At 44.8% G+C, this 14,738-nt stretch overlaps 1 protein-coding gene across 1 annotated transcript in view; it reads right to left on the minus strand.

Moving 5' to 3' along the window:
- LOC149868564 (atrial natriuretic peptide receptor 2-like) overlaps positions 1-14,738 on the minus strand; it is a 117,513-nt gene that overhangs the window by 14,074 nt on the left and 88,701 nt on the right. Inside the window, exons 8-14 of the mRNA XM_090037245.1 lie at positions 14,494-14,566; positions 13,519-13,666; positions 10,944-11,030; positions 9,212-9,355; positions 8,138-8,259; positions 6,664-6,805; positions 634-682 (exon numbers count right to left, since the gene is read on the minus strand). Of these exons, the coding sequence (XP_089893371.1) occupies positions 634-682; positions 6,664-6,805; positions 8,138-8,259; positions 9,212-9,355; positions 10,944-11,030; positions 13,519-13,666; positions 14,494-14,566 (765 nt within the window). The remainder of the gene's footprint in view (positions 1-633; positions 683-6,663; positions 6,806-8,137; positions 8,260-9,211; positions 9,356-10,943; positions 11,031-13,518; positions 13,667-14,493; positions 14,567-14,738) is intronic.

A 14,738-nucleotide genomic window follows, 5' to 3' on the forward strand; every position in this document is an offset into this window, starting at 1 on the left:
AAATACAGTCCTAAATTCAAGTTGCTAGATCTATTTTAAGTAATGCATGCCATAGGATCAGAGCAATGACACATTCTGTCTTTATGGCAATTGCTATCAATTTTGAAGCACATTCTTTATGCTGGTGCTTTTGCACTGACCATTTATATGGGGGATCAATTCATAGACAACACCACCCCCATGGATAAGGGCTCAGTGGCTATGCCAATGCAGTTTCCTGACCCCTAACACACACAGTCAAGGTGCTTTGTGGTTCTATGGAAACAGGACAGACCAGGGAAGGTACAGTCAGGTGAGGAACAGGCCTGGGAATGGCATACGTGGTCATAGCCCTAGCCTCAGAGAGCTTCCCCAGAAGAAGTAATGAATCCAAAGCATAGTCTTTTCCACTGGGTTCCTCTTGGAAGTCCTGGGAGCTTCTGAAATTAGGAAGAATCATTAGTAATATAGCTCCATTGGAGCCAGCTAAAAATCTGGCCCTGAGTAAGCACTGAGGCTTTTGGTCCTTGTGAATAAAGTGCAATAAATTCCCTCTGGAGTCTATCAGAGTTTCTATCAGAGTTTTGTTAATAACTTCAAAAGAAGCAGGATTAAAATTATTAGGAAAAACCTCAAAAAACAGAGAGCTCTTACCGGCACAGGGTCACTTCTTGTTGCAATCTCTAATAAAATGATGGCATAACTGTAAAATTACAGAAACGCATGTGAAACAGAAACAGCAAAGTACATCATTTGAGGAACAGGATGGATTTATGTATATTTTTTCCCCTTGACTTTTTGTTAAAGAACTTGACAGCAACAATTTCCTGACCAGCAACAGATCTGACCTGCTTCTTAAATGGGCAGATTATCTATGCTATCAGTTGAAGAGCATGGATATAGTCCATAGGGGATATGTAATGTACTGAATAGCGTCATAATTAATCTAGTGTGGTTTTATACACTGACTGCCTGCAAGGAGGGGGGGCCATTTCTGGATCACATGACAACAAGAAAACCAAGGAGTTTTTAAGGAGAACAATTAGATGGTAACTGAAACAAAACTCCAGTGATTCCAGAATGCCCTCCCCGCCTCTGCAGTGCCAGCAGCTATGCTAGTACATGCCAGGAAGAAAAATAAAATTCTTAAGAGGAGCTAAACAATGTCAATTGGACCCAGGTGCTTTGATGTCTGTATAAATAAAAAATACAGAGAAGCAAAACTGGAGAGAACTGTGACTGAGAGCAGGCTTTGCATCTAAAATGCAAGGATTCTTGAATAACCCTACTCCCCATTCCTCACTAAATGCCCATTTCCCCATTCCAATGCCACTAGACCTTCCAAGGATCATCTGTAATGCTTCCTATTTTTATGTGCAGGCATCTTGATTTGCCAGAGGGAGAATGGCAGAACAGGTGTAGGCACTCTAAAAGGAAACTGCCATGAGTTCAGATACTACAGTGGTGAGTGACCTCTAGATTTATGTCACCTTAGTCAGTCAAGACAAATTTTCTAAAAGTTAGTATTGATTTTGGGTGCCCTAATTTTTAGGTCCCTGTGACAGGAGTATCGCTACAGGAGTCTTTCTAGTGGTGACTCCCCCCTCCTGTTAAGGGCCAGCTGCCTGCTTACTCTCCTGCCACGCCTTGAACTTAATTGATTGAGTAATGTAATTAGTGGGAGGCTACCCACTTTATATGCCCCAGTACCAGGGGGTGCCATCTGCGGCTTTTTTTCCTCCCCTACACCGCAACCCAAGCCTCGCAGATGGTGCTGACAGGATTTTTGACCTGGGCCTTGCTGTGATTTGGCCCTCTCCTTTACTTCGCTGGGGCTCCTCACGGCCCCCTCTCACTCAGGGGCTCCGTGCTGCCCCCTTCACTCTGGGCTGGGGCCAAATGCACCCCCAAGATGCTGCGCCCTCTCTGGTGCCAGGACCCCCACGCTACCATGGAGTCCCTCTGAGGCCTCCTCCAACCCCTAATAGCCTCATCCGGTCCTCCGGTCAAACAGTAAACACAAAACACAAAGCCCCTGGGCTATAACATAAAACTAAACCATTCAGTCAAAACAACATTCGATCTCTACTGGGAAAATACTCCAACCCATGGCAGCAACCAAGGGATTGGATTGGCAGCAACCAAGGGACTGCTCATGCAGTCAATCCTCTCCCCTCTTTCTGCACTGGCTGAGCTCCCCCCTCCTTGGCTGCCAGAGAGGAACTGTCCTCCTGGCCTTCTGCCTGGGCTTAAGAAGGGCTAAGCCCTGCCCCCTCCTGTCAGCAGGCTTCGCTGGTTGCCCCAGCAACCAGCACCTGTGTTGCCCTGGTGACTGGCAGCTGCACCTCCCCCTTCTCACCGCTAGGGAACTCTCTTGAGACATTTCTGTTTTCAGGCGCAGGGTGCCTAAGTGCTCTGTGACAGTCCCAAATTCAAGGTACTTGAGGAAAGGACTGAACACCTTTCCTTGAAATTCAGGGCTTTTTGAGTTATGTCTGTCACAGGATGGAGTCCTACAGGATGGCCATGATCTCCCCAAGACCTCCTTACCATGCCAAGTTGACCCAATGGGCACCCTCTATTCTCACCCGCCACATCTTTGATCGAATGATTAACAGGGAGGCTACCTTTCAGTCCTCTTGGACATGGTCTTGATTGATTCTCTGGACCCCGTGGGTTTCTGGACCCCTGGTGGGTCCTGCTTCAAGATAAATGTCACAATGGGTGTTTCAGGGCACCCTAGTCTTATGGGCTATGCGTGGCTCCAACCACCCCTTTACTACACCCCAAGCCTCACAGATGGTACCAATGTTGTTTGGTCTGGGCCTTGTTGCAATTTGGCCCCTTTGTCCTCCTCAGGCTCTCCGCAGCCCTGTCTCACTCGGTGCCTCACTGGCATTTGGGCTCTCCGCAGCCCTGCAAAGTGCTACACCCACTCTGGCACCGGGGTCTGTGCACCCCAAATGCTGTGCCCTCTCTGGCACTGGGGTCCGCACACTGCTGTGGGCCCCCTATGAGGCCTCCTCCATCCCCTAATAGCCTCACCCAAACCACCAGTCTTATACAACAATAAACAAAACACAAGCTCCTGGGCTGTAACATAAATTTAAGCCACTCGGCTATAACCTCATTCAAACCCTACCGGGGAATGCTCCATCCCTTAATAGTATCGGAAGCTGCTACTGCAGTCAGGCCTCTCCCCTTTGCTTGCTCTGGGAGAGCTCCTTTCCCCTAGGCTGCTGGTAGGGAACAGCCCTCCTTGGGCCTGGTCCTGGACCCAAAGCCTTGCCCCTTCTGGTCAGCTGACCAGGTGCAGGTGCAAGCTAATTTACCCTCCGGCTTGCTGCCCTGGTAACCTGCACCTGGGCTTCTGTCTTTCTCTTTGGGCTTTTCCCCCAGGCAATTTCCACCCTTCTAGGAGCAGGGCACCTTAGTGCCTTGTGACAATGTCCCACAATTCATGACTCGCTTTTAAAAACGGTGACTTCTGGATTTGAGTTCCACCCAAGAGAAATGTCAGGCACACCTAAAACCTACACCATAAGGCAAATAAGGTTGCAGAAAGCCACAGATTATGCCAGCATAGTTACCTTACCTAGGATTTCCAGACCATGTCCAATGTATTTTGGCCAGCATTACCTATGCTCATATGCTGGGATGGCTTAGCATCTGTTTATACAGACAAGCACCAGTTCTGTTGCAAAGTAGGTGCCAGTCATTAGTGAATTTAGGACAGCCCGTGCAATAATACAGATGCCATCTCTTTTTCAGGAACTTTCTTACACTACAACTATGTGTTTTGCCTTGCAAGGGGAACAAGAAGAAAGTATGGAAACCAAGGAGACACTACTGGCAAGTGTGATGCTTTTTGATACATGGCAATGACAAAATAAATGCATAAGAGTGCTGAAAAACAGCCTGGGCAGAGCACCATATGGTTTACAAGAACTAAAGCTAGATCCACCAAATACTCTACCCTCAGGCTTAGGACAGAAACAGAACAGCATAGCTAGGTTCAAACACAAAAAGTCCATGCCATTTTGGACCAGATTCTTCAAGGTATTAAGATGCTTTGACATGAAGATAGGCACCGAGTAGGATTTCCACTAGTATCTGGGAACTAAACTTTCTGGAAAGCCTGAGGTCCACCAGCTGGGTCCCTACAGATATAAGCCCAAGTTATGGTTTAGTCACTGAAAGATAATACAATCTAGAAATCCAGTATGTATATATAAAATAAAAAGCTTTTCTACCAAATTTGTCATTTTGCTAGGTGTTAAGTGAAAGTAGGGGAAGGATTAATCAAAGTTTCCTTATATTAGCAACTAATTTATTTTTAAAAAGACTAAAAACAGTAATTGAAAGGCAATTAGACTTAGTCACAGACAACCTAGCCAAAGGAAAACTAGGCTTTGAGGCAAACATTAGTTTTATAATCCCTTTCACCATAGAATTTTATTTTATATGTAATCAATACATAGTTTGGATAGCTTAACAATTATTTTGGCCACTCCCAATGTGATTTTGGCTGTTATTTTTTTACAAATGTACCAATAGTTAGCAAGCCCTGCCTGCATTTGAACAGATGGAGACCAAAACAAAATCTCACCTGCTTTCTGAAGATACTGCAGACCTAATTGCCCCATTAGCTTCAACCACTTATTATTTGTATTTCATTAGAATCAGGAGGTTCCAACTACAACCAGGGTGCTGGGACAAAGTAAGAGAAAATTCCTGCCACAAAGATTATATGATAAACAAAGTTGTCCCTAAAGGAGATATAGGGTGTGTCTACACATCGCTGTAGAGTGACATTGCTACGGTGCTGTGCTTTAGTACTTCCTCTTGGAAGTACTAAAGCACAGCATGGTACAGATGATTACTGTGCTGGGTGTGCAGTGCACAACAGAATTTCGCCACTACAGTGACATAGCTTGTGATAACATGTAGACCCACATGATTGCTATGTTGCTATGGGGCAACATGTAGACATGCCCCCAGAGGCACAACAAGAAAAAGTGACTTGCCTAAAAGAAAACCAGAAATCTTGGGGAGAGCCAAGAAGTGACACTATATTTTTGGAATCCTAGTCAGGGGCCTTATAATCACAAGAATCTCCTTTTCCTCAATCATCATAGTAATCTCCTCTATGTGTTGAACAGAAAACATAACAGAACACAATTTTAGCAGAACGTGACAAACAGAACCCACTTGACAAATAAGCAATTACCATGTGCTCAGAAAGAAAGAGGAAAAAGTTTTTCATTTCCTCTATATTATGGTTATTCCTTCTGCATAAAAATATATTCTGAATCAGTTGTGTGACAAACTGTAAATCTGTTCCCTGGGTGCATCTACACATGTGCCTGAATAAACTCTGGCGCAGTTTACATTGGAGTTAGCTGCTTCCCAGGTGCAGTGTCTTCATGAGCATGCAGGACCACAGCTATTTGACCTGGTGTGAAGAAGCCCCGGCGTGGCAGAGGGTCTGGGGGGGGTCAGCCCTGGGTAGCAGCAGAGGACAGTAGAAAGGCTGGCTGGGGGACAAGGGTACTACAGTGCAGCACTAGATGGCAGGCCTGGGTCACAGTCTACATGTGCATTTGAGCTGCTGTAGGATAGTATTTCTCCCAGACAATACTGTCCTACAGTGGAGTTAATTAATTTACTGCACCCTAATACTGGCACACGGGATATTTTACTGTGGAGCTAATTAATCAACTCCAAAGTAAAGTGCATGTGTAGATGTACCCTATTTAAACCATTTTCATATTACTGGGTACATCTACACGTGCAATTAGCACATAGCAATAAACTCTGGCACAGTTCGAACCAGAGCTTATTGTTCCCAGGTGTTTAAATGTGCTCTCAGAACTGCAGCATGTTGAGCCAAGGTAAAGCAGACCTGGGCTAGCAGGAGACTTGGGGGGTCAGCTTCACCCCAGCAAAACATGCTGCAGAGGGGCTAGCCAAGGCATAAGGATGCTATAGTGTGGGGTTAGCCAGTAGGCAGCCCCCACACTGCAGAATCCTTGTGGCCCAGCCAGCTCTGGTGACAGTCTACATGTGCACTGTAGTGCGTGTAAGTGCTATCTGCTGTAGCATAGTAATTGTCCCTACAGTGGAGTTAATTAACTTACTGTGCCCTAATGCAAGAACATATGTAGATGGTGACACTTTACTGCACAGCTAATCAGTCAGTTCCATAGTAAAGCGCACCCACTCTGAACTAAGTACAGTAAAAGCTCCATTAACTGGCACCTTACAAGCCAGCACGTTCTATTAATTGCCATGCCAGCTTGTAAGGTAAGCCGGATGACCACGGGTGCCCGATAACAAAGCTTTACTATAATAATTTCTCAACAGAAGAAACACAAAAGAAGCAATACTGTTAAAAAGAGAATAGCTTTAAGATCTATCTTTTGTTTGCACTTGCACTAGTGACAAAATATCAAAAACATTACCCTGGATTTACATCAGCTTCAATGAGCTCCAGAATTTTACTTCCTATCTTCAAGTAGTGGTCCCCTTAATAGCTAAATTATTCTCTAAATGTGAATCAATCAACTTTTAATCACAATCAATCAAATTCTTCCCTGATATAATGTTGGAAGTCAGTTCAGCCCAATTAATAACAAAGGATATTTGATCACAAAGGAAGACACGTGAAAAGTTTATCGTCACCTGTACACATCTGCCATAGGAGTAGGTTCAAAGTTCAACAGTGAATGCATCTCGGGTGGCAAATAAATCTGTATCAAATCCTGCTGATATGAACTAGAACCCCCAGAGGAATCTTCTTTCCTGTAAGACTGCAATCCATAGTCTGTCACACAAGAAAGAAGCAAGTTCTCAGTAAAGATTATATTCTTTCCCGAAACACCCGTAGTACTAAGTTGCAACATTATTGATTTAAATGAGTTTATAGTGGAAGTAAAACCATCCAGTTTCAACTTAAAGAGTTTGGTGGGCGGGGGGAGGTGTTTCTATTCAAATGTAGTTGTGAATGCTGGAACTGGAGAGCAAGTGTTGGGTGAGATTACTCAGATAGTATAACTGAGCCTTTTGATTCACTCCACATGGAATACTGGCCCCAAAACCAGTCTGTCTATTCAACCATGGCAGCATCATTTCAGTGCAAGACAGAACCAGTGTTACAGTCTTTTGCAGCACCCACCTCCTTGCAGGCCATGCTGAAGATGTCCAGGTCTAGTTTTAGTTTTTTGAAGCAATAAGAAGCCAACAGAAACGGGGTACTGAACCCTGGCCCCAAGATTAGGGGAATATAAAGGTGAAATGTGGGGTACCGGGCCAGGAGATGTACAGTAACTTTAACACTACTTTTGGAGCCAACCCTCTGTTCTGTATGGTATAAAGTTCAACTGGACTCCTGGATCTGACCCTAAATTGGGATAAGGAGCCCACACTCAGCCATAGAGTAAGCTCAGACAACATGAGAAAAAATAGTTTTACTTCCATTTTCTAGAAACAAACACTATTAAAATTGGGAGTGGGGGAGGGTAAGGTTTTTGGTTCAGACCCATCTCTAATCAGGATATTCCAGTAGTCTCATTTTTTTGGACCACAACCCAAGTTTTACCCTTAGCAAGAAAGTGGCAAAGCTGTTGTCTGAAACCACTGAGATCAAGTACACTGTGATCAGTTAAAGTCTCCACAGTTCTGTAAGTCAAATTATCCTGTATCTTACACTGGCCAACACCACTGAAACTGGTAGGCTCTCATAGAAGCAACACTGGTTGTGTTGGTGTAAGGGAGGGAGAATTCATCAGCTTGTCCCTAGTTTTCTTTTACCTTTCCCTATTAAAGTGTCTTCAGGTTTACCAGTCATCAAACATCTTCTAGTGTTTCATACTGATGTCTATAATGAGGTTTCCTTATGAATCAAATAGAAGATGAGGTGGATTTTGCCAAATCTGATGATGTTTGACTCCATCTCTCATGGGATATGGTATATGCAAGAGGGGCACACATTCAATGGGAGGACAAGATAATATAATGGATTTGCTGTACCATAGTTTACTAGTAATATAGGCTGTTTCAGTTAGTATTCCCATCTGAAATGCCAGATTGCAGTACTGCTGGAGCAGTGTATAATTGGTTTCCTGGACAGATTGCAAAATCCATCCCTTCTCTTTACCTGCGATCTTACAAACCCATCGGTCATCAATCACACAATTACTGGACTTCAGCCGTCCATGATACATTTTATGTTGGTGAAGATATGCCATTCCGTGAGCAATGTCTGCAGCAAAGGAAAACCTGGAAGGCACAAAGTCACTATTAACAAACTAGTGTTCTTGTGAACCAAATCCTCAGTGAGGGATCTGTTAAAAACCTATTCAAGTCAATGGAAGATTTTATGACTTAAGTAGCCTTTGGATCCAGGCCCCCAGGGCTCAATTCTGCAAGGTGCCAAAGTAAGGACTCCTGTGAGTTGCTGAATGTCCCCAGTTTCCCCTTAGGTGACATGCCAGATGGAGCACATGGTACTCAGCACATGATAGAAGTGTTCATGTTCTTGCAGGTTTTCTCAGTAGCTTGTATGATTAACCTCTGGCTACAGACATGCAGAGGAGAAGCAGATTTCTAAACTTCCTTATTTAGTACGGAACAGCTATTTTTAAAGAGATTTTTTGCTGTTGCCCTAAAGCAAAGCAAAGAGAATGCACAGCTAGTGGAAATAAGGGGCAGTATGCATTTATAAAATAAAAGGTTAAAACAAAGAGGTTGTTTTTTTCTGTATTCCTTTGAAATCCTTTGAGCCTCTTCTGTGTACATGTGTCTTTTTACAGGTAACTAGTAATGCTCACAATAATCCTTTCAGTGTTGGACCTGTGTTGCTCTTTTACACAGTTTAAGTCAATAGAACATCAGAGCGTAATAAGTCTATATGACATCAGTGAAAGAAAGGAAGCTATGTGGGATCCAAGACTTCAGACGGCATCACACCATAAACAGAGATGCAATGAAAAGACTTGGGCTCAGCAGGAGTAATGTGGAATATAAGGATATCCCTGAGATAGGTCAGGGCAAGGATCAATGGCTTTCCTTTCTCTTTCATTTGCAGAAGAGTGGTATCTTCTGATCTACAACACATCACAGACTTATGTACTCCATGACTTTATCTATAATTGGCACCCTATCTGAAACAGAAAGTGTCACCTAGCAGTGCTACTTGGGTCGCTTATCTTTTCCAAAGTCTTGATTTTACCTGAAGCCCCAGTTTAGAGGGATGTCTTCATTGAGCAGAACATCATTCAGACTCCCTTTTGGACAGTATTCTGTCACAATTGCAATGTTTGGCACCTCTACACAACCTCCGACGAATTTGCAGAGGTTGGCATGATCAAGTTCTCTGTGAAGAAGAAGCACAGGAATCGCATCATAGAACCATAGGTTAATAGAAAATGAGGGTTGGAAGGGACCTTAGGAGGTCATCTAGTTTACCCCCTGCTCAAAGCATGGCAATCCCCAAATAGATTATCACAGCCAAGGCCTGCCTGCTCCCACACCTCTACGCACTGCACAGCCCCTACACTGAGGCACCCTATGTGCAAGCCAGGCACCCCCTGGGTTGGCTGCTCCCCTGTCTCCTTGTATCTCCGCATGGGGGCTCCACTGTGGAGCCCCTGCACTGAGGCACACTGACCTCAGGCAGCTGCAGAGCAGCTGCCTGGGGTCCACTGTGTCTTGAGACAGGGGAGCAGGGCTGCCTGCTCCCCTGTATCCACATGCCTCAGCATGGGGACTCCATCGCATCATGTGCTATGAGGGGAGAAAGTGGTGGGTAGCTGGCTGGGGAACAGGGTGCCTCAGTGCAGGGTTAGCCGGCAGGCCTGTGCTTGCCTCCCAGCTGGGGAGTGGCATGTGGAGACAGGGAAGCAGACAACCCAAGGCTGCCTGCTAACCTGTCTCTGCACACTACGGAGCCCCTGAGCTGAGACACCCCGCACACCCAGCAAGCTGCTCCCCAGCTGCCTGGGGCACAGCGTGTGTTGAGGTGGGAAAGAAGGCAGCCCTGAGCAACCTGCCCCCCTATCTCTGCATTTGTCTTGGTGCACGCCACGCTGGTGTGGTTTGAACTGCTTTTTTCAGGTTTCTTTTTTTATTGCTATCAGGAAATCCTGGTAGTGAATTTTGCCCTGGCACTGCAAATGAGCAGCACTCTGCACAAATCAACATGCAACTCATGGAGTTTGTGGGATTGCAAAGAGGTAGGGTTGCAAACCAGCCTTGCTGGGTAACTTGCTCCAGTACTTTACCACCCTCCTGGTGAGAATTTTTTTCCTGATATCTACCCTAAACTTCTCTTGCTGCAGCTTGAGACCACTGTTTCTTGTTCTGACATCTGCCACTGCTGATAACAGTTTAGATCCATCCTCTCTGTAACAACCCTTCAGGTAGTCAAAGGCTGCTGTTAAATCCCACCTCAGTCTTCTCATCTCCAGACTAAATAAGCCCAGTTCCCCCAGCCTGTCCCCAGAAGTTATGTGCCCCAACACCCTTCATCGGTATGAAGATGTGGTGCTTTGCCATTTTTTTGGAGTTTTTTGTGTTCTTGAATATTCACAAAAGCATCTTCAATCAAGGTCAAATAAATACACTGCAATAAAACATCTGGAGAAAAAAGAACATGAACACAAGTAACAATAGGGAGGTCTACATTGTCAGTCAAAGATGTACTAAACCTTAGCAATCTATCAGCCTGGCATGGAGAAGGTGCATCAGTGCTTGTAGCCAATAGCACAGTGATGATGGTCACATCTAGTTACCTTTGATCACCAGCCTAAATTATCAGGTATTTACAGCTAAACTGAGTGGGTCATCTTTTGGAATAAGCCTGGAGCAAGACTCAAAGTCATAACAAAATGTCTTAACTGATCTGCCACCACATCCTCCTACTGGTGCTCTCGTAGCAACCCGTATTCCATTTCATTGTTTACCTGACTTGCTTTACTTCCTTCCGTATGGATTTGGACAGAGTGAAAGTCTTTTTCATTATTTTCTTGATGGCGACTGTCTTTCCATCACTGCAACAAGACCAAGAAGTTTTTGTAAACGCTGTAATCCCACAGTGATTCACTGTGGAATTTGGGGATGTTTGGAATAAAAATCTGCAGAAAATGACACATTTTGAAGCTCATGTCAGTTTTTCTCTATATATTTGTGTTTCCCAACCCAAGAGGTAAATTCTCCCCATTTCTACAGGGGTCACTAGACTAGCATAGAGCAGACTGGAGAGGTGTGAGGCAGAAAAAAGGAGCAGTGGGACCAGGAAAAATGGTATTCCCCTAGTCAGCAGGTGGGACACAATGGTGATTAGCTCCTTACTCCACTTTCCCTCACTCCTCTTCAGCAGCTTCTAATGCAGTTTGCTAGAAGAATAGCTAATGTAAGCAGGGCTGCCTTTTAAGTTTGTCACTCCAAATTCTCCTCTCATCTTCCATAGGACTCAGCATGGTTTTCTACAGTGCAAATTGCAGTGTAGTGTAAAGATAAATATGTTAGCTTTAAGTAAGCTAGCCTGGGTAACTGAAACAGTTTAGCCAAGGAAGCTCAGAGCTGTGTGGTCTACCCTACTGAGATAGCTGGCTTCTGGATGTTCTGGGCAGCATTTTTCCTGGGATGAGAGGGGCCATGAGAAGTGGGGCCCTTGTCAATCAAACTATTGGAAGTAGCTGCCCTGCCCTGAGATATTTTGTATGAGTATATCATGACCAAGATCAACTGGTGACCTAGTGGTTAATACTGTCTTCAATTCCCAGTCCTGCAAACTGGTTTAAGGATCCAGTTTATAGATAACAACAACATAGTATAGCATGTCATTCCTTTGTTCTAAGACCCTAACTGACTTCTACTTAAATATTACAGATGGACCTGCAGTAGAGACTTAGGTTTAAACACACTGAGGTATTGAAAGGCGCTTGTACGTGTGACACCATTAACATGTACACATGATGAAAATATCACTTTGTGCGGCTTAATGGCATCACAGTGTGCATGTGCAAGACTTTTGAGGGGTTTTTAATGACTTTGCATTGTTGCAAACTAAACTACACCTGGATGTAGTTTAGTTTACAACTTTGCAAATTGCAACGATGCTGCTGTCAGCTTGCCCCCTGGCCACAGGAGAGGCAGGCAGGCTCTGCCAAACAAAAGGATTGGGCCCCTCTCTGCTTCTCTTCCTGGCCTGATGCAATTCTTCCCTGAGCCTTCTGGGGCTTCCAGTGCCCCATGCATTGTCCCTGCCACCCGGGACCACCTGGGAATGGGCTGGCTTGCCTGTGGGGCAGTGCAGGGAGGCAACAGGAACGGGGCTGGATGTGCTGGCATCTGGACAAAGCAGAAGGGACGGTGCACAGGGCGCTGGAAGCCTGCCAAGGCTGAGCTTCCCCTCCCAGCTTTCAGCACCCTGGGCACTGTCCTTACTGCCTTCTCTGGCCTCCAGCACATCCAGTCACCTGCCTGCTGCCCCAGAGGCAAGCCAGCCCATTCCCAGGCAATCCCAGGTGATGGGAAGGCAGTGGGAAAAGTGCACAAGGTGCTGGAAGCCCTGGCAGGCTTGGGGAAGAGTTGAATCCAGCCAGGCACTGCCTCTGAACTGGGGCAACACCTGGCCTACTAGCAACCCACCCAGGCACCCTGGGGGGCATCACTGCTGCAGAGGGAAGGACAGGGCCCCTAGTAGCTTAAGGACCACTTTGCCTGCAAGCAGCTCACACCTCAGCTGGGGACAAGCTCCAACTCCTACAAAAAAAAAAAAAAAAAGAAAGGATTGGGTCCCCTCATCATAACATGATGGAAAAATTGAAACAATTAGTCCTCAGGGTTTTATTCTACACCCCACTGTTTCAATTTAGGGGGCACAGAATGAAACCTTAGGGATTAAACCCCCATCACATGTACAGGCACCTGAGAACATTTATAAACTATTAAAAATCTCATCAAGAAAAGAAAAGGGGGACAACCAAAAATAGTAGTCACTGGGGTGGGTATAGGAAAATTGCTCATGCAGAGCATGGTAGGAAGTTCATGTTATCATACAAGATCATAGGAAAGTAGGGCTGGAAAGAACCTCACAAGGTCATCTACTCCAGCCTCTGCTCAAGGCAAGGTGATCTCTGACTAAACCATCCCAGCCAGGCTTCTGTCCAACTTGCTCTTGTAAGTTTTCTGGATGGAGATTCCACACCTTCTCTAGGGAGCATGTTTCAATGCTTGACCACCACCCTAGTCAGAAAATTCCTCCTAATCTTCAGCCTAAATTTCCTCTGTTTCAGCTTGGGGCCATTGCTCCTAGTCCTGTTCCCTACTAATGCAGAGAAAAGCCCGTCTCCATCTTCTCCATAATCATCCTTCAGGCATTTGAAGACTGTTATCAAAATAGGCTAGGGGATGGAGAATAAGCCATTGTATTACTTGCAGATGGCAATATGGCAAGGAGTGACAGCCTTCTTGTACATGTGTAGCTATAGTAGAGAGAATAACACAGAACGAATGATTGTGAGCTAAGCCTACTATATTCCGGTCTGTGTGAAGTACTGCTTCCTGGAGGTGCTGACAGCTGCTGTGCAGGAGCTCAGTGCAGTGATACAGCTGGCATTGGATTCACTGGGTGCATGGGGCACACTAAGGATGCTACCCATTGCAGTCCGAACTATGCGATCTAAATCGAAACAGTAAATGGTCATTGAGACACATGTGACTTTCAGGCACATTTAAATCATACACACACAGAGGAAACTTTGCTGCTGTTCACACCAGAGTCTGGTCTTGTGTATAGTTGTAGTAGAACTGCTTAATTGAGGATCTGACTATTAAAGAAAATGTAACATGAAGCCCCTGAATTTATTATGGCTCACAGCCATAAATTAGTGACCTCTCCCACTAATCTCAGCAACTGGGGTAATGCTGCGCCACACAGAGATACTTACACTAGCTCAGAAGAAACAGACTAGCCTCATTAGATCCTCCTAGGCCAAGCAGAGGACCATGCTATTTTAACTAGACTACAGTATAAAGCTAGCTCAGCTATCTATACCCTACACAGTACTGCACCATAGAGGCATTTCCATAAGTCAGTTTCCCTGCTCTCAAAATGATCGGCCTTCAGTAACTGACATTACCAGCATAGATACAAGAAGTTCTCTGTTGAGTCCTTACTAATATTCTGTTGAGATTTGTTTTAAATGAGCAGGTGTGATGGACTTTCCATCTACTTCCAGCAGATCATTATTTCACTGCATGACAGATCCATGTCATAAAGGGGTTTTTTTGATAGTCAATCTAATTATTCTCTCCTTTTATTTCATCCCCTTAGTGTAAGAAACTTTAACATATTTCCCTTCCTTGGAATTTACACTTCTTTAATCAGAGCTTGTCTTTCAAGTCATATAATCCATCCATCTGGCATGCAGACACATTTATGCATTTGATTCACTTGTAAAACAAAGTAACACTGCTAAGAATGCCAAAAAAACAGTATTTACAAACCTTGTCTGATGTGGCTGAAGTCTATAATCCAGCTTTCATCCCAAAACATCTTTTGCTTCTGATATTGAAACCACTACAGAAGACATAACAGGCCAAATTCATTTCTGGGCTGTGGGGGTGAGGGGGAGAAGGGGGGTAACTCCATTGGTTTCAGTGGAGTCCCTCCAGAAATGAACATGGCCAAAAATCATTAGATATATAGATATTTTAAAGTATAAAATCTACCGATACGTGAATGTATCAGA

The sequence above is a fragment of the Crocodylus siamensis genome, chromosome 3 (genome assembly GCF_052110815.1).
Source record: "Crocodylus siamensis isolate JL-2025a chromosome 3, ASM5211081v1, whole genome shotgun sequence".
NCBI lineage: Eukaryota > Metazoa > Chordata > Crocodylia > Crocodylidae > Crocodylus > Crocodylus siamensis.